The sequence below is a fragment of the Trachypithecus francoisi genome, unplaced genomic scaffold, assembly GCF_009764315.1.
Source record: "Trachypithecus francoisi isolate TF-2019V2 unplaced genomic scaffold, Tfra_2.0 Lachesis_group20, whole genome shotgun sequence".
NCBI lineage: Eukaryota > Metazoa > Chordata > Mammalia > Primates > Cercopithecidae > Trachypithecus > Trachypithecus francoisi.
Genome location: NW_022681466.1, coordinates 29758452 through 29779499, shown reverse-complemented (window position 1 = coordinate 29779499; position 21048 = coordinate 29758452). Strand labels below are relative to the sequence as shown.

General features: G+C 37.3%; 1 protein-coding gene across 2 annotated transcripts in view; it reads right to left on the bottom strand.

Annotated features, from left to right (window-relative positions):
• The window catches only part of STXBP4 (syntaxin binding protein 4), a 202773-nt gene that overhangs the window by 154044 nt on the left and 27681 nt on the right, over nucleotides 1-21048 (bottom strand). The window contains exons 5-8 of one of the 2 annotated variants that reach the window (XM_033183556.1): nucleotides 17531-17637; nucleotides 17141-17351; nucleotides 16095-16173; nucleotides 8862-8953 (exon numbers count right to left, since the gene is read on the bottom strand). In XM_033183556.1, coding sequence (XP_033039447.1) covers nucleotides 8862-8953; nucleotides 16095-16173; nucleotides 17141-17351; nucleotides 17531-17637 — 489 coding nt within the window. The remainder of the gene's footprint in view (nucleotides 1-8861; nucleotides 8954-16094; nucleotides 16174-17140; nucleotides 17352-17530; nucleotides 17638-21048) is intronic. The other variant, XM_033183558.1, reaches the window with a different exon arrangement.

The window sequence follows — 21048 nt, the reverse complement described above, 5'->3', positions numbered from 1 at the left end:
AAAAACCACGATGAACATTCAGTAAAGGGAGACTCTTGTGGAAGCAGAGTTAGAAAAATAGCCTAATAATTGGTGTCCTCAAACTTACGAGCTGTTTGCCCTCAGCCAAGCCTTAAAATACTTACAGAATCAAAAAGACTATCTCAATCCTGACTCCAAAGGTTACCCACACCCTCTCTCAAATGAATTTGCATAAGAATTGTTTATGGTAATGTATCTTGATGGGGCAGCTGGGTTGTTATGAAATAATCAGGAACCCAGTCCAGCTCTAGGACTCACCCCCGAGCACAAAGGCAATGTTGGGCATGCTGGTAAAGGACTAGAATCCAGCAGCCTGGACCCCTTTCTTTGTGGTCAAGAAAGGCGGGAAAACAGGTGCAGGACTGCTACATCGGTGAGCGTAACTAATCCGATAAGCAGAGGTCCATGGGTGGTGATGCACCCTGGAAGGGAATAAGCATTAGGATCATAGAGGATGCTCTAGGACTAATGCTCATCGGAAAATGATTAGGGGTGCTGGCATCCCTATGTTCTTTTTTCAGATAGGAAATGTTCCCCTCAAGGCAAAAATGCCCCTAAGATATATTCTGGAGAACTGGGACCAATTTGACCCTCAGACACTAAGAAAGAAACGACTTATATTCTTCTGCAGTACAGCCTGGCCACGATATCTTGTTCAAGGAGGAGAAACCTGGCCGCCTGAGGGAAGTATAAATTATAACACCATCTTACAGCTAGACCTCTTTTGTAGAAAAAAAGGCAAATGGAGTCAAGTGCCATATGTACAAACTTTCTTTTCATTAAGAGACAACTCACAATTATGTAAAAAGTGTGATTTATGCCCTATAGGAAGCCCTCAGAGTCTACCTCCCTACCCCAGAGTCCCCCCAACTCCTTCCCCAACTAATAAGGACCCCCCTTCAACCCAAACAGTCCAAAAGGAGATAGACAAAGGGGTAAACAATGAACCCAAGAGTGCCAGTATTCCCTGATTATGCCCCCTCCAAGCAGTGGGAGGAGGAAAATTTGGCCCAGCCAGAGTGCGTGTACCTTTTTCTCTCTCAGACTTGAAGCAAATTAAAAGAGACCTAGGTAAATTCTCAGATAACCCTGATGGCTATATTGATGTTTTACAAGGGTTAGGGCTATCCTTTGATCTAACATAGAAAGATATAATGTTACTGCCAAATCAGACATTAACCCCAAATGAGAGAAGTGACGCCATAACTTCAGCCCGAGCGTTTGGCGATCCCTGGTAGTATCTCAGTCAGGTCAATGATAGGATGACAAGAGAGGAAAGAGAACGATTCCCCACAGGCCAGCAGGCAGTTCCCAGTGTAGACCCTCACTGGGACACAGAATCAGAACATGGAGATTGGTGCCGCAGACATTTGCTAACTTGCATGCTAGAAGGACTAAGGAAAACTAGGAAGAAGCCTATGAATTATTCATTGATGTCCACTATAACACTGGGAAAGGAAGAAAATCCTGCCGCCTTTCTGGAGAGACTAAGGGAGGCATTGAGGAAGCATACCTCTCTGTCACCTGACTCTACTAAAGGCCAACTAATCTTAGAGGATACGTTTATCACTCAGTCAGCTGCAGACATTAGAAAAAACTTAAAAGTCCGCCTTAGGCCCGGAGCAAAACTTAGAAACCCTATTGAACTTGGCAACTTCGGTTTTTTATATTATAGATCAGGAGGAGCAGGCGAAACGGGGCAAACTGGATTAAAAAAAAAAAAAAGGCCACCACTTTAGTCATGGCCCTCAGGCAAGTGGACTTTGGAGGCTCTGGAAAAGGGAAAAGCTGGGCAAATTGAATGCCTAATAGGGCTTGCTTCCAGTGCGGCCTACAAGGACACTGTAAAAAAGATTGTACAAGTAGAAATAAGCTGCCCCCTGTCCATGGTCCTTATGTCAAGGGAATCACTGGAAGGCCAATTGTCTCAGGGGACAAAGGTCCTCTGAGTCAGAAGCCACTAACCAGATGATCCAGCAGCAGGACTGAGGGTGCCCAGGGCAAGCGTCAGCCCATGCCATCACCCTCACAGAGTCCCGGGTATGTTTGACCATTGAGGGCCAGGAGGTTAACTGCTTTCTGGACACTGGCGTGGCCCTCTCAGTCTTACTGTCCTGTCCCGGACAACTGTCCTCCAGATGTCACTATCCGAGGGGTCCTAGGACAGCCAGTCACTAGATACTTCTCCCAGCCACTAAGTTGTGACTGGGGAACTTTACTCTTTTCACCTGCTTTTCTAATTATGCCTGAAAGCTCCACTCCCTTGTTAGGGAGAGACATTCTAGAAAAAGCAGGGGCCATTGTACACCTGAACATAGGAGAAGGAACATCCGTTTGTTGTCCCCTGCTTGAGGAAAAAATTAATCCTGAAGTCTGGGCAACAGAAGGACAATATGGACGAGCAAAGAATGTCCATCCTGTTCAAATTAAACTAAAGGATTCCGCCTCCTACCCCCCAAAGGCAGTACCCCCTTAGACCCAAGGCACAACAAGGATTTAAAAAAAAACTGTTAAGGACCTAAAAGCCCAAGGTCTAGTAAAACCATGCAATAGCCCCTGCAATACTCCAATTTTAGAAGTACAGAAACCCAACGGACAGTGGAAGTTAGTGCAAGATCTCAGGATTATCAATGAGGCCACTGTCCCTCTATACCCAGCTGTACCTAACCCTTATACTCTGCTTTCCCAAATACCAGAGGAAGCAGAGTGGTTTACAGTCCTGGACCTTAAGGATGCCTTTTTCTGCATCCCTATACATCCTGACTCTCAATTCTTGTTTGCCTTTAAGATTCTTCGAAACCAATGTGTCAACTCACCTAGACTGTTTTACCCCGAGGGTTCAGGGATAGCCCCCATCTGTTTGTCCAGGCATTAGCCCAAGACTTGAGCCAGTTCTCACACCTGGACATGCTTGTCCTTCTGTACATGGATGCTTTACTTTTAGCCGTCTGTTCAGAAACCGTGTGCCATCAAGCCACCCAAGCGCTCTTAAATTTCCCTATACTGCCTTATCCTCATCTCAAAACCCTAAAGCAACTAAGAGGGTTCCTTGGCATAACAGGCTTCTGCTGAATATGGATTCCCAGGTACAGTGAAATAGCAAGGCCATTATATTCAGTAATTAAGTGAACTCAGAAAGCCAATACGCATTTAGTAAGATGGACACCTGAAGCAGAAGTGGCTTTCCAGGCCCTAAAGAAGGCCTTAACCCAAGCCCCGGTGTTAAGCTTGCCAATAGGGCAAAACTTTTCTTTATATGTCACAGAAAAAAACAAATAGCTCTAGGAGTCCTTACACAGGTCCAAGGGATGACCTTGCAACCCGTGGCATACCTGAGTAAGGAAATTGATGTAGTGGCAAAGGGTTGCCCTCATTGTTTACGGGAAGGGGCAGCAGTAGCAATCTTAGTATCTGAAGCAGTTAAAATAATACAGGGAAGAGATCTTACTGTGTGGACATCTCATGATGTGAACAGCATACTCACTGCTAAAGGAGACTTGTGGCTGTCCGACAACCATTCACTTAAATATCAGGCTCTATTACTTGAAAGGCCAGTGCTGCAACTGCGCACTTGTGCAACTCTTAACCAGGCCACATTTCTTCCAGACAATGAAGAAAAGATAGAATAACTGTCAAAAAATAATTGCTCAACCTACGCCACTTGAGGGGACCTTCTAAAGGTTCCCTTGACTGAGCCCGACCTCAACTTGTATACTGACGCAAGTTCCTTTGTAGAAAAAGGACTTCCAAAAGCGGGTTATGCAGTGGTCAGTGATCATGGAATACTTGAAAGTAATCCCCTCACTCCAGGAACTAGTGCTCAGCTGGCAGAACTCATAGCCCTCACTCGGGCACTAGAATTAGGAGAAGGAAAAAGGGTAAATATATATACAGACTCTAAGTATGCTTACCTAGTCCTCCATGCCCATGCAGCAATATGGAGAGAAAGGGAATTCCTAACTTCTGAAGGAACAGCTATCAAACATCAGGAAGCCATCAGGAGATTACTATTGGCTATACAGAAACCTAAAGAGGTGGCAGTCTTACACTGCTGGGGTCATCAGAAAGGAAAGGGAAATAAAAGGGAACCGCCAAACAGATATTGAAGCAAAAAGAGCCACAAGGCAGGACCCTCCATTAGAAATGCTTATAGAAGGACCCCTAGTATGGAGTCATCCCCTCTGGGAAACCAAGCCCCAGTACTCAGAAGAAGAAATAGAACGGGGAACCTCACGAGGACATAGTTTCCTCCCCTCAGGATGGCTAGCCACCGAAGAAGGAAAAATACTTTTGCCTGCAGCTAACCAATGGCACACTGTGAAGTGTGCCAAAGAAATAATCCCCTGCACTGCAGGTTATACATTTCAATCCCTGTATCTTTAACCTCCTTGTTAAGTTTGTCTCTTCCAGAATTGAAGCTGTAAAACTACAAATGGTTCTTCAAATGGAGCCCCCGATGCAGTCCATGACTAAGATCTACTGTAGACCCCTGCTAGCCCATGCTCCGATGTTAATGACATTGAAGGCACCCCTCCCGAGGAAATCTCAACTGCACAACCCCTACTACACCCCAATTCAGCAGGAAGCAGTTAGAGCGGTCGTCAGCCAACCTCCCCAACAGCACTTGGGTTTTCCTGTTGAGAGGGGGCACTGAGGGACAGGACTAGCTGGATTTCCTAGGCCGACTAAGAATCCCTAAGTCTAGCTGGGAAGGCGACCGCATTCACCTTTAAAAACAGGGCTTGTAACTTAGCTCACACCCGACCAATCAGGTAGTAAAGAAAGCTCACTAAAATGCTAACTAGGCAAAAACAGGAGGTAAAGAAATAGCCAATCATCTATCGTCTGAGAGTACAGTGGGAAAGACAATGATCGGAATATAAACCCAGGCATTCAGGCTGCCAACGGCTACCCTCTTTGGGTCCCTTCCCTTTCTATGGGAGCTCTGTTTTCACTCTATTAAATCACGCAACTGCCAAAAAAAAAAAAAAAAAAAGGGAAGAAAAAGAAAAGAAAATAAACTCTTTGATCCCACAATATTTAAAATAAGTGAAAATTTTAAAAAAATACAGAAATGACGAACTCAAAATTTCCCCCCTTTTGGGGACAGGTACATATGATCAAGAAGAAATACATTAGCAACGTCAAAGGTTCTGATTCTTAAGTTGGGTAATGGGTAAATGTGTGTTTGCTTTATTATTCTTTAAACTGTATGTGTATAATACTTTCTTGTATAGGGTGAATGTTTTAATATAAAGAAATAAAAAAAGTTATAAAAATAATGCAAATAAAGTGTCTGTCACAGAAGGTGCTCAATATATGGTAATTCTTACATAAGTAATAATAAAATTACATAATGCAATTAGCTACAGTATACACTGATCTAGAGCTAAGCTTAGTAATAAATGAGTTTTGTTGAAAGTTCACACTAGATGAATACCGCATGCCATGTTAGGTAAGCTCTTACATTTAAGTTGGAAGTAACATGTTTTATCAAAAAGTAGGTCTCATATGTAAGCACAGTATGTATGGGGAAAAAAGTAAAATAAGTTGGTTCCAATAATTTATTAAATGACTAAGGTTATCTTTTAACCTGAAGCAAAAATAAAAGTTTGTTAATTAGACAAATAAATGTACTGAAGTTTTTCTGATGTCTGAATGATTAATTTTAAAAATTACTTCGTTACAATATTAGTCACACACCTTTCAGCCTAATACAAAGAACACTTCATTAACATTGGGTATGCCATTGCTCTTTACAGTTTTCTTGAAATGTTACAGAAATGGCAAGAGGTAAAAGTAAATATCAGTGAAATGGCATCCATATCCCAAAGCATCTTCCATAGGTATAAATATACAGATAATGCAGAGGTACGATATTTGGATTTCAAGCCAAGCAATAAATTGTATCCCTATTTGCTAAGTTTATAATGCATATTTTTAAGTTTAATATTAGGATCAAATGAGACATATCTTATTCATACTTTGATGCAATATATCACTACAAATAACTATGCTGAAATAACATTAAAATATCTGTATATTAAATCATTCTCAGAGTATTCATAGAAAGAGACAAATGTAAATCCAGTTTATGGATAAGGAATTAAATAACTAGTTCAGTGTTATAAATTTCTCTACTTAAACCAATAAAATATAAAAGACTTCATGACAATGCCACATGTATATATACATATGTCTGAACATACATGTTTGTCGTGTGTGTGTGTGTGTGTATATATATATATATGACATGGTCTTGACAGGTAATTTCCTTAATCAAATTCTAACCTCTCTGCTTTCCTTAAAAATTGTACCAGGTAGGCTAATTACTTAATAAATTCATAATTAGCAAACATCCTTTCCTTGTGAAATTTTATTAAAACATCAGTTTTTGAGCTGCCACATGTAATGTTTATAGAAGATAAAAAATATATACTAATTTATTTTAAATACCTGATCACATTGGCCTTATTTATTACTGAATAGGAATATGTTAAAACGTAATGGACAATAAAGTTGAATCTGTCTACAAAGTAGCAACCAAGAGAAGGACCTATTTCAAGCTGAGGTGATACTGATATTATGACATTAATATGTAACTATGCAAAACAAGAAGAGTAGCTCAAGAAATAATTGGGGTGGATAGACGCTAATGTAGATTTTAGGAAAAAAGTTATTAAGAGAAATATAATTTCAAATTCTGATAAAAAAGAATGCTCTACTAAATAAAATTAACAAGTCTATCTTGATTAAGAGCAGAGGCTGAATTTATATCAAATGTGGGTTTCTTTGATGTAAAACTGGCATTTTACTTTTCCACAAAATAATTTGTTTAGGCTTAAAGCGGAACCAAAACTGGAATTCGGATTTAATGGCCAAGCAACTCATATTTCTCAGAATCAATACAAATTTTGATTTTCATATCTCTAAGAATATTAATCAGATTAAAAATAATATCATGTGCTAGAAAAATTTAAACTAAGTTAATAACAAAGTCTGTCAGGTAAAGCAGTTAGCTGGATAAATTTCTCCTTATCCAGAAGAATGAACATCTTGGATGTTCAGAAATGTATACTAAATCAATATCATTGAATAATTATTCATTTTTAGGTATGTAATAGTCATGCTTTTAAACTTCAAACACTCTGTTTTTGAAAATGTTACTATTAAGTGATTGCAGACCAAGCATTAGCTAGAACTTACATTTTAGCCACAAACAGAAACACACGTTACAAAAGATACTCAGGATTTTGAAAGTATAAAGGAAACATCTCAAGTATCTAATTAATTGGAAAATTTTATGGAGCACAAACCAGCTATTTAAACACTAATAGGTACTACAGGGTCTGTGGTGAAGACACTTATAATTTCATTGATAAAACAAGATATAGAAAAGATTACAGGGCACCAAAAAGTGAAGGTAAGTGCTATTAATGTGCAAAAGAAGGTAATGTTGGTCTGAACTATAAGAGTTAGCAAAGTCTGAATGAAGGAGATGGAATTGAATGACAAAATCCAGGACATGCTGCCTCAAAGTACGGCACTTTGGTGTTTAAGAAAACGGCAGAAGCAGGAAGGTCTTTCTTACCTTCTCTCACCTTTTCTCCCCTGAAGTGGGCTATAAAACTCAGCTGATCCTCCCCTAAAAGCAGATTAAAAGACCCTCATTCCAGAGAGGTCCTCCCTATACCCAGAGGAAAGGAAATATCTTCAACTCTGAAGACACAGAGATGTTAAGAATCTGAACAACCAGGCCTTGCTATGCTCTCCCCAGTTTATTACCATTAGATTATACCCTTTTGTGCTCCAATTACACTTCTGTATGACTGTTCATAAAAATACAGTTTTCCCTGTTTCTTTGGGTTTTCATTTCTGAAGTTTCTCGTCATGTAAAACATACATTAAATAAATCTGCATGCTATTTTCTTGTTAATCTGTCTTTTGTTATAGGTGTCTGGGCCATGAATCTACCGATGGTTGAGAAATCTTTTCTCCCCCGTGTGAGTTAGAATTTAGATAAGATTCAAATTGGCAATGAGAAAGGACTATCATAGGACCAAGCAAAGGTATGGATATGGGAATAAACAGATTGTGTACTTTATTTTATCTATGCATTTTTATACTCTTCCTAAAATGTAAAAATGCTTTATCCTCAAAAACTGACAGGAAGGTAGAGGTTGTGGACTTTCAGCAGTATATTCATTTTACATCAAAAAAAAAAAAAGTGGCTTATTTTTCCCTTCAGATCCCTGGTAACCTGATAAGAAATGCTTTCGAGTGCTTTTCTGCCTTTAATTTTTCTTTTTAAATTATCTTAAGTTTCTTTTACATCAGAGTCTCAATGTTCCACTTTCCCCAGGACTATTTTTTAGTGCTTTAGTATATTGCCACCATCTTTCTATATTTAGTGGACATCTGACTATTTTGTTCTTTAAAATTTTGTTTCTCTTTACTTAAAAAAAATTGAATAATGGACTATTACTTGATTGCATTTATTGCCATTATCTATGAAGCCTCATCTACTCTGCCATAATTTGTTACATCTTTGCATATATTCTAGACTGTAAAAATCGTATTTGTCTTATTCTCAGAGGAGAAAACTGTTTGATCCAAATGCCAATTTAGTTATGAAAGATTTTATTTCTATTTTGTACTAGTGAACCAACATGAACTACCAAATTCAAATGTGAATTAAATAATTTAAATCCAAACTGCCATTCATTTAATTGTAAATAAGTAACTTCAAGAAACTCCAGTACTTTATCCTCTCAAAGAAGGAGAATACTTCTTTCCTGTTTTTGTCTTATGGAAGAAAAATGAAAATTTAAAGGATTTACCATTTCCAGTTTCTCTGCCTTAAAGCGAACAGAGGGATTTAGGGAGATCTTTTCTTGTAGTCCATAATTTTCAGTCCAGGTAGAAGCAACATCTAAGAGACAACAGGGTGCACATTAATTGGGAACTTAATTGGAATAGAAATTTTCATTGGACAGTATATGTTCTGAGTTCCTGCTGTTCACAAATAATTATAGCTAATCAGTTGGCAGCTGTTAGTTTTGTTTTCGTAACTTTTTCTTTTTTCTTTTCTTTTCTTTTTTTTTTTTTTTTGAGACAGAGTCTCACTCTGTCACCCAGGCTGGAGTGCAGTGGCGTGATCTTGGCTCAATATCTGCCTCCCGGGTTCAAGCGATTCTCCTGCCTCAGCCTCCCGAGTAGCTGGGACTACAGGTGCATGCCACCACGCCTGGCTAATTTTTGTATTTTTAGTTAGAGACAGGGTTTCACTATGTTGGCCAGGCAGGTCTTGAACTGCTGACCTCAAGTGATCTGCCTCCCTCAGACTCACAAACTGCTGGGATTACAGGAGTGAGCCACTGCACCTGGCCAGTTTTCATAATTTTTTTAAGTCTAAATTTTTTATATAAGCTGACTTCACTTAAGTCCTAAGATACAAGAGTAGCCAATTATGCATTGTGAAGTCCCAAAGATATATTAACTTAAAAGACAAACATACATCCCACCACTACTACATCACCACAATGCCTTAAAAAGATAAAGTCTTTTTGTTCAAAGATGTTGATATTTTTTCGAGTGGTAAAAGTGTTTTGTGATGTGAATTCTGGAAGTACTCTGGAAAAAAACATAAATGCAAGCCATTTCAAGTTTGCACATAAAGTATTATATAGATTCTGTACTTTGAGCTACAAATCGTATCTCTTATTTTAAAGACAGGTTACATTTCAAGGAGCATAAATGAATTTGCAAGAGCTAAAAGTCATACACTTCTTATCCATTTTCCTACATCTTCTCAATATACCCTGATTATTTAAACGAGCCTTTGTCCTTACCGCATGAATAAAAAAAATGCTACAAAAGACCAGAACTTGAAATACTGTATGTTTTAATATGCCAAAGTTTGTAAAACAAATTCCTGTAATTCATGTCGATCTTACTATCTAAATTGCCACTATTCTAAATACACTTTTAAATGATATTTTACTAGTTCTACATAGAAACAAGAGGAAGAAGAAAAATCTTTGGAAAATGTCACATCTTTATGCAGTGTTTTAATTTTTTAAAATTTCTCAGAGCATCTGTCTCTAAGTACAAAATGATTTGCATTCTCTTAAGAATATAAGAAGTGCATATGAAAATAAATAGTCTTCCTCTAAACCTTTAACACATCCTTAACATTCTATGTAAAATCTTTAATATAGCTTATAGGTGTCAAGATCATAAAAAAATGGATGCTGACTTTTAGCTTCAAATGGAATTAAACTTTGAAAAAGACTGATTTTAGTATTAAATAGAATTTTTACAATTCTGATAAAAGTGAATCTCCTTTGTAATCATACCTAATTGTTGGCTATGAAATTAAAAATAATATATACATAGTGTATATATGTACACACACATATACATATATGCATATATACACATACATATGTGGGTATGCATATACACACATAAACATATACACACATATACATATATACACATATGTGTATGTGTGTGTATATACACATATAATTTTTTTATATACATACATGTAATTTTTTTCCTCTCCTAAGAGAAACTCTATGCCAAACCTAAAGTGTAGTATAAAGATCAGCATGGAGTGGATGATATGGAAGACCAACCAGCAGATCACTTTATTTTTCATCCTTTAAGGTTTGGATATGTGAAGCTTGTCCAACGACTTCCAGCTTGGTGTTTGGCCTGCAATTAAGGCACATTAACACTAGGTGGACCCAAGTGAACCTGATTATGGTCTCAAAGACTAAACCTGGGCTTGAATTATTCATTTCAAGTGTTAAGTAATTGAAAGAGTTGTAGAGGGGAGAGCAAGAGGAAGAGAGGAGAATGAGAGAAGGTGAGACAGGAACACTTATAACATTGACATACTGAGGAATGTGTTCTCACGTTTTCCTACATCTAAGCATAAAAATTTGCTATATCGGCCAGGTGCAGTGGCTCACACCTGTAATCCCAGCACTTTGGGAGGCTGAGGCGGGCGGATCATGAGGTCAGGAGATCGAGACCATCTTGACTAACATGGTGAAACCCCATCTCTACTAAAAATACAAAAAATTAGCGGGGCGTGGTGGCGGGCGCATGTAGTCCCAGCTACTCAGGAGGCTGAAGCAGAATGGTGTGAACCCGGGAGGCGGAGCTTGTAGTGAGCCGAGATTGTGCCACTGCACTCCAGCCTGAGGGACAGAGCGAGACTCTGTTTAAAAAAAAAAAAAAATGCTATATCTCACAGTGAAAAGAACAGAAGCTCCTATTTATGCTTACTTCTATCTAAACAGTAAACTATGTACCTATATAAGCTCATTCATCTTCACAGTGACCACAGTGACCACAAATGCTATTATTCCCTCCCAAAGATAAAAGACCAAGGCAGGAAAAGGTAAAGAAATTAGCCTAGGTCACCTAGCTAGTACATGATAATGTTAGAAGTCTAATCTCTTGTAACTCCAGACCAATGTTCTTAAATGTGTTCAACATCTTTCATAATCGGTTTGCTTGTCTACAAAGTTGGAGGAATAAACCAGACTGCCTCATAGGAGTTAGAAGATCAACAACATCATAGAAAACTACTGTGAAAACGTATACAGTATTATTAATATCAACACAGAGACACTGTATTATAAGGAGATTTAATGTAAGACTATACTAACCTTCATTTAACAATATGCAATCAGGGCTTAACAAAATCTTTTTCCAGACAACTTACACCTTTACTTTTGAGTTAAAACCGTAAGAGGGTCTGTGTATAACTCCAGCATACTTTGTCAATTCAGAGTAGCTTTACCCGAAAGTCCCTCACAGACAGTTTTCCTCATCTGCCAATGACATCTTTCTATCTCAGCCCCAAGCTCTTTATTTGCTCCTCTCTGGGGGAGTGAGTTTTTCCAAGTATGGCTTATTATTCTCTTGGATCTCTCTCCTTCTTGTCCTTCTCCTTCTCTTCCTCCTTCCCCCTCCTTCTCCTTTCTTTAGAGACAGTGTCTTAGTCTTGCTCTGTCTCCCAGGCTGGAGTGCAGTATCCTGAACACAGCTCACTGCAACCTTGACCTCCTGGGCTCACGTGATCCTCCCACCTCAGATTCCCAAGTGGCTGGAACCACAGGTGCATGCCACTATGCCCAGCTAATTTTTTAATTTTTGTAGAAACAGGGTCTCGCAACATTGCCCAAGCTGGTCTTGAACCCCTGGGCTCAAGTGATTTCTCCCATCTCGACCTTCCAAAGTGCTGAGATTATAGGCGTGAGCCACCATGCCTGGCCTCTCTCGGATCTTCTGTTCCTATTCTCTTTGTAGCAGCAGAAGAAAAGGAATGTTTTGTAAGGAAAGGATCAATACAATTTACTTAATACCATGAACTCTGAATGGATATTTTTCCCCATAACTACTTTATTTCAGTTTCAAAAGACTTGGTCTAAAGGAATTAAGTCTTTACACTATTAGTAAAGTTAAAATAATGACTATTTCTTCATGCAACAATTCTTTTTTTTTTTTTTGAGATGGTGTCTCGCTCTGTCACCCAGGCTGGAGTGTAGTGGCATAATCTCAGCTCACTGCAACCTCTGCCTTCCGGGTTCAAGCAACTCGCCTACCTCAGCCTCCCGACTAGCTGGGACTTCAGGCGTGTACCACCATGGCTGGTTAATTTTTTTTTTTTTTTTTTTTCATTTTTAGTAGAGATGGGGTTTCACTATGTTGGTCAGGCTGGTCTCAAACTCCTGACCTCAAGTGATCTGCCCATCTCGGCCTCTCAAAGTGCTGGGATTACAGATGTGATATTCAACTTATATACAGCACTAGTGAACAACTCTGGACTTTGAAATAAATTTCTGCAATAGCATCGTTTTTGAAAACATTTAAATATTATGTGGATTTTTAAAATTCTAACCAATTTTTACACTTTGGGATGATTTTTAGATAAGAACAGACATAGAACTATCTAATTACATTTACTTTTGTTGAGGTTAACATTAAAATTTGTTTATATTTTTTGAATTAGTATCAGGTAACTGAGGAAATCTAGAAGTGATAGTTAATTTCTGATTTGTAACCATCTATAATTAGGTACTTATAACATGCAGATCACAATATATATAAATTATCTAGAGATAATTTAGAGGTGATTTTGCCTTTTTTCCACTCCCCAGAAATATCTTGCCTATTACATTTATGTAGAAGAAAATGAGACTGAGTTGACACAATTTCTACTCTAGAAAAATGTTCCATCTTATTTTATTTTAGTATTTTAGTATTTACTTTACCTATAACTTACTTAAATATATTTTTCACTAACCTATTTTTCTACTACAAAATCTACCACTGTTCTTATAGCGACTGGTATAAATTTACCTGAGATTATTTATTGTTAACAAGATCTCTGCTCTAATCACACCTGACTCTTAGAGTCATCTGACCTCTAGCTCATCCTCAGTTCTTTTATTTGTGGTGCTTCCTTAACTTGAAACGATCTCCTGTGTTCAGTTATCAATTGATGTTTACCACGTTTTTCAAGATATGGATAATGTCTGACTTTTGCCAAGAAATTTTTCTTAATTTCTGCATATTGTGACAGATTCCTTGTTATATACTAGTTTTTGGGGTCAAGGGGAGGACATAAAATTGAATCAAGAATTGGAAGCTTTTCCTTCTGCTCTATAAACGTGACCTAGAATATTATCTGAGCTATACGCTAAGCTATAGGGTCTATATTATCAGTAACAGGAAAATTTAGTAAGCATATACTATGCACTAATTACAATATAATTGCTTGACATGCATGATCTTGTTTAATCCTCATAACAACTCCATGTAACTTGTAACTATTTCAAGGTTACAGAGTTAATACGATGAAAGCAAGAACTTGAACACTGAGTCTGTATTCAGAGTCTGGTGGTAACCACTGTGCCTTCCTTATACCATACTTATAGCACTCACTACTTCTTTCCTTAGGCCTCTATGTTCATGTCTTTCCATAATTTGTGTAAATGTGTTATTCATCCACAAGACAGAATGGTTTTTAGAGTAACAAAACCACCCACATCCTGCTCCGATTAACACAAAAAATTGCAAATAGTAGCTGCTTGATAAAATAAACATACACACACATCTATAAACAAACACATGCATATAAATTAGAATGTTTCCTAATTTGAATAATTAGAATTTTTAGCCCCATGTTTTATTTCACAATATACTATTAAGTATCTCACAGAAAATATCCTAATTTCTTCATAAATCCCATTGTACTGTATTCTATATAACATAGTAAATCCTTACTGAATAAAAGGTTAAAAGAGGCATTGAAGGCCGGGCGTGGTGGCTCAAGCCTGTAGTCCCAGCACTTTGGGAGGCCGAGACGGGCGGATCACGAGGTCAGGAAATCGAGACCATCCTGGCTAATACGGTGAAACCCCGTCTCTACTAAAAAATACAAAAAACTAGCCGGGCGACGAGGCGGGCGCCTGTAGTCCCAGCTACTCGGGAGGCTGAGACAGGAGAGTGGCGTAAACCCGGGAGGCGGAGCTTGCAGTGAGTGAGCTGAGAGCCGGCCACTGCACTCCAGCCTGGGCGGCAGAGCAAGACTCCGTCTCAAAAAAAAAAAAAAAAAAAAAAAAAAGAGGCATTGAATAGTTCAATTACTTTGAAAGTTAAAAACATGTTATATAATTATTAATATTTTATAATATAATCAAGGAATAAAGGATTCTGACTTCCATCATCCAGCAATTTTGATGTTCATCTCATGACTATTTCATTTGTCTTTTTCTTCTCATATGGGTTCCCAGTTTAAAATAAATATAGTACATCCAGAGACTGGAAATAAATTATGTAAGAGGAATAATACTATAAAGTTTCTAAGGGTCAATAAATCTAAGTAAAAGCAAATATAACTCATGGCTGAAGATTGCTATTAACCTACTGGTAAATACCACCCCAAATTGGAGTAAACCACTGTGGAATATAGTATAAACTCCTGTAAAGATTGGCAGCTATTGGGCTGGGAGCAGTGGCTCATGCCTGTAATCCCAGAACTTTGGGAGGCTGAGGCAGGCAGATCACGAGGTCAGGAGATCAAGATCATCCTGGCTAACACGGTGAAACCCCGTCTCTACTAAAAGTACAAAAAATTAGTTGGGCATGGTGGCGGGCACCTGTAGTCCCAGCTACTCGGGAGGCTGAGCCAGGAGAATGGCATGAACCCAGGAGGCAGAGCTTTGACAGAGCGAGAATCCTTCTCAAAAAAAGGATTGGTTGCTATTTAATTTAAATTAATGCTTCCTTATTTTTCTGTTCTTATATAAATAATGCTATTAAAACAAAACTAAAATATACAGGTAAAATTTTGCATTATAGTTAGGCATATATAATTAGTTTTTCAGTTATGTTTAGTCTTTTTATCATTGTGTTTAACTTTTGGAGATAATTTCAGGGGACTTTTTCTTGATATTGATCCTGTAAACACCTTACAGCCAAATAAAAATCCTTATTTTACACTGGGCTTAGATAATTAATGCTTTATTGTTGTAAAAAGTCAGTAAATCATTTTATGGTAATTAAGAATCAGTAATAATGAATTAACGATAGTGACATCCTTTCTAATTGATATCCATATGATTTCTTCCAAAAAAACAAGATACATTTCTTTTCTTAAGGTATGCTCCCTTCTATAATGTGTTTTCTGAAAGGTGTATTTAATATGCCTCATCAGTATTGCACTAAAAGGACACGGCAACCTAATCTTGATCTTTATAGAAGACTTTTCATTATTTGATTTAAACAATTCATTAATTATTATAGCTTTATAAACATTGTTATGACAATGCATCTTTTGAAATTTCAACTCTTTGTTCAGGGAAATTTCTAATAAAAGTCATATTTTAACAGGGACCAACGTAAAGACATTAGTTTTACTTTTTCATTCACTGAAGGAACAAAGACATAATTCACCCTTCTTCGAAGTCTTAAGTCACATTACATACTCCTCATTGAGAATTGAAAAAAAAAAAAAAACAGGAAAGAGAAATTAGACGTGTATTTACCTGTGTTAGACAAACCCACAGTACTGTTTTCTGAAGAAGTAATTGGAATCTGTTCTGTTTTGTTGTATCCAGTTTTTATCTGTGAAAGAAAATGAGGAACATGCAATGTCATTTACTGAAGTAGGTCACTTGAAGCCCATGTTAACATAAAAAGAATGGTTACAGAGATTAAAGTAATTGTCCCTCAAACATGAACCCTCTAAAATTTTGGTATATGCATCTTCAAACAAAGCAATTCAGAATTAAAGGTAACAATTGCTTTCAGCTCTACCACATCCAAGGATAACAAAATATAAGGCCACACATGTTGTCTTTTAAAAGTATTATAGCTGCAAGTGACAAAGTATAAGGGCTGACAGAAAATCTTACACTCTGTCTCTGTTCAGCATGTACCAGAGACTGAAGTTACCTTTGACGCATTTTATTCTACTGACTAAAAGCCTAAGTTGCCTATTTTACAGCTAACACAGACATAAATAATACACACTTTATTCTATAACTGTAATTTGTTAGGACAATATAGCAGTTAGAAATTGAGTATGTTAATTCTGATATAGAAATTGCCCATTTTGTGTGATACTACCTGGGTGAACTACCGCACTCACGAAGGTGCGATACCCTCTTAGACTGGACTAGCCTGGGATTAGCCTCACTGTGTGGGAAAGAAGCTAAGGAACAAAAGGAAGATGGCCTGACTTCAGTCAAGCAGAGAACAGAAATGGCAAATAACTAAACCAACTGAAACTAAATATGACATTCTTAACATAGTTTTGAGTGATATCTAGGCATATCTTTGTGGAACCATTTTGTCATGCTGGTATTTTCTAACCAATCATGCTTCTGGCCACAGGACATGCTGACTTAAAATATGTTTATTGAAAACACAGCATAAAAATTTTAAATAGAAAAAAATAAAAATCTTTCAAAGAAATATTAATTTGTTAACAATTTTACTGAAATAATTCTATATGTACATAACCAATGTAAAAATGTATAGGGAATTTATGGAGTACATACATAGAGAAATTTAAGATTACCTGACTTACCTCACAAGAAGGTAAAATGGCATTATTTATTTTGGGAGTGGATGAGGTCTTTGGGATTAGTATTTCAGGAGGAGAAGAAAAAAAACTAAATGTTGAGGCTTGAGGTCCATATTCTCCTGAAGCTTCTACAAGTGATGTACATGACAGATTTTCTGGCTGAATGTTGTCGGATTTTTGTCTGATGAATGCTATCTCCCAAGCAGATTCTGACCTAGTATTAAAAAGAAATCACTTTATGGATATGCTATGAATACAGTACAACTGAATTCCAAGATAATGTTTCAAATGTTATTAAAAATATTTCTTATAAAGTACTCAATACATCTTAAATTACTGCTTCCAAGGAGACATCTTAAATGACTCATTCTATCCCATGGGTAGTATAGTTACCTCAACTTGGCTCTGGTAATTATGCTTTTTGCCTCTTCAAATGATACACCAATCATAGATTCCTTGTTGACTGAGACAAGTTGATCTCCTGGTTTCAAACGACCATCCTAACAAAAACAGTAACATTTATAAAGGAACTAATGAGGTATTTAAAAAATATTGATGCAATTAAAGCAATGAAAAGTTTTTGTGAAGAACGCCTTCAAAAAGAGTAAAAAGTAAAATCTTAGACAACCTCAGTAGCAAAATGTCTTGATTAAAGTCTGGTTTAGTAATATATATGAGTAAAATGGAATGGTTCGTGCATTCCATGAATAAATTTACATGCTAAAGAATTCTGAATATGGCAGGTAGGACATAGGCCAGTATACCAGGAAAAGGGACCTGTTTTAAAAACCGAGCACTATGAGGCTGATCAAGCTCTGACTCTGTGATAAAGTGGGCCAAATAACTGCGGGATTATTTCAGAATACAAAACTCATTTACTTTAATTTCTCTGCATTCCTACATATTTTCTCCCACCAAACTGTTCAATGTGCAGTTATCCCACATTGAAATTTTTAAAACTTTAGTCAAGGGTCTTTTTTTAACAAAATTTCTACATTTTCAAAATTTTTTGTAGAGATGAGGTCTCATAACATTGCCTAGGCTGGTCTCAAACTCCTGGGCTCAAGCCTAGGAACACCTCGGCCTTCCAAAGTTCCGGGATTACAGGTGAAAGCCACTGCGCCTGGCCAAGGATTTTAATTATATTGATCCTACCCGTATTTCAGCATCATCTTTTTTACTAGACCTGCTATCCCCCTGTGATTAAGGCCTAGTTGGCTGTGCATATATTGTTAGCCATGTCCTGCTAATAATGACAATTCTAACTGGCTGCCTGGTGTTGCCTTTGCTAAGGCCTGGCTTGCTCATAGCTAGCCTAACTGAATAAGACAGAGCTATGAGGAACAAGAGTTAATGTAGTTGTTAGATAAGTTTCCCAGTTTTTGTCTTTTCTTTTTATTCAAACCAGAAAATAAAAATAAGCTCTCTTCTTTTACAGTTCCTAAGTATTTCCCTACTTATCATTAATTAGTACAGCGGTAGAAACCATTATTTTTATAACTGCAGAAAAAGCTTATATGGTTAAAAAGGGAGATTTTCACCTTGATGGTACTTAAGTAACTTCCACAAATTCAAGAAAACATCTTTCTTTAAAGTCTTATCTACTAAAATATATCCCTTGGATACTGATCTTTAATCTAAGCTGTATTATTTATAATAATGGTGATTCACAGTTATTTTACTCCTAAATAACAGTAAGTATTATTTTTTAAAAAGACATGAAGTACTCTCTTTCACTGACTAAAGAATACATAGGAAAACAACAAAATTGACATAAAACATTCATGAAAGGATTTTATAGAAACATATCTCAAATACTGTGCAAAAGATGATATAATCTAGATGCATAATGACCCTATCCTACTGAAATGTAAACATTATTTAAAATACTTAAGCCAACAGACTCAACTTAATTTTAAAACATATATAAGCCACAGTGGCTCACATCTGTACACCCAACACTTTGGGAGGCTAAGGCAGAAAGATTGCTTGAGCCCAGGAGTTTGAGACCAGCCTACAGAGTTAGACCCCATCTTTCAAAAAAAATAAAAATAGCTGGCACATGTCTGTAGTCTCAGTTACTCAGGAGGCTAAAGTGGGAGGATCACTTGAGCCCAGGAGGTCAAGGTCATGATTGCACCACTGCTCTCCAGCCTGGGCAACAAAGCAAAATTCTGCCTCAAAAAAAAAAAAAAAAAAAAAAAAAAAAAATATATATATATATATATATATAAAATATATATTTTATTTTGTATATATAATTTGAAAACAAATTTTGATTTTATGTAAATATGTGATTGAATATAGTTAGCAAAGTCAGACAACATAACATGCAGTGTTAGTACAGAGAAAAAGTTCACATGAAGGCAATTTAACCCATCTTATATTAAAGTACACTGATGTACCGAGGCAGCCTTTTCTGGCAGGAAGAGAGTCAGAGAAGAGAAGAAGAAGCATGCCTTCTGACTATGACTTCTGGTGTTTACATATTTTTTCTTTCTAAAAAGTATTCATAGCAGTTAGTTTTTTTCTTTGCCTCCTAGAATAAGATCTTAGCTGATCATGTGAATTTCTGAACCTGTTTAAAAGTCAGAACCTGCAAATGAAAACAAAGCTATTTTTGTAAGTCTGGCATTCGAGTGCATTCTGCCCCAGCTGGATTAATGTATATGTGAAGATACTAACTTCAGAGATATGCTGAGATCTCTTCCAAGCAGTCTAGATTTCAATTCAGCAGTTACAGAGCAACTACCTGACATGCGAGGCAATGTGCCAAGCACTTTCATATGTTGAACTTCAGATCTGAATTTTTCACATTGACATTCATGTAGATGTTGAAATAATAATATATTCCTGACCACATAAACACTTCTGTTAAAAAAGACCAGTACTATTCATTTCTATATTACAACTTTGATATATAGTTTTCTAAATAATACATTTCAATATTATCAGAAACCATCTATACAGCCTAATTCTGATTTAACTAACTCATTATACCTAATACTAAGGAAGAGTCCTTCTGTAAGCCTTAAGATTCCTTTCCTATACTTTTACAAGATGTAGACTGACAGGAACCTTCTTTGAACTCCAGTTATTATTGTGAACTGAGGGAAGTTGTTTAGCTTTTATGAAGCTCCATTTTCTTCGCTGTAGAATGGGGATAAATATATGTAACACGAGGTTGCTATAAGAATTAAGTAACGGCCGGGCGCGGTGGCTCAAGCCTGTAATCCCAGCACTTTGGGAGGCCGAGTCGGGTGGATCACGAGGTCAGGAGATCGAGACCATCCTGGCCAACACGGTGAAACCCCGTCTCTACTAAAAAATACAAAAAACTAGCCGGGCGAGGTGGTGGGCGCCTGTAGTCCCAGCTGCTCGGGAGGCTGAGGCAGGAAAATGGCGTGAACCCGGGAGGCGGAGCTTGCAGTGAGCCGAGATCCGGCCACAGCACTCCAGCCTGGGCGACAGAGCGAGACTCCGTCTCAAAAAAAAAAAAAAAATTAAGTAACATGTATAAATTATACCACATTATAGATGTTAAATAAGATGTGGTGAATGAGACTTCCATATCTGTTGTGGACAATTTTCATACTGATAGCAAATTTAATTATATTACTCATCAGACTGAGAACCTTCAGTGGTTGCCAACTGGTAGGAAAAGCTGAAACTCCTCAACGTCCCAAACCCAGCACAACAAATTTACTGCAACTTATTTTTTCTAGCTTCACCATCCACCTTCCACACCAGCATATAAATTCTTCATTCTACTCTCAGAGAATGTGCCTCAAATCAGCCATGGTCTTTCGAACCTCAATGTTTTTACACATACGAATTCCCATCTAGAATGCCACCATCTACCCTCCCACTTCTCTGCGATAAACTCTGACTTAAACTTCACAGCCCAATTC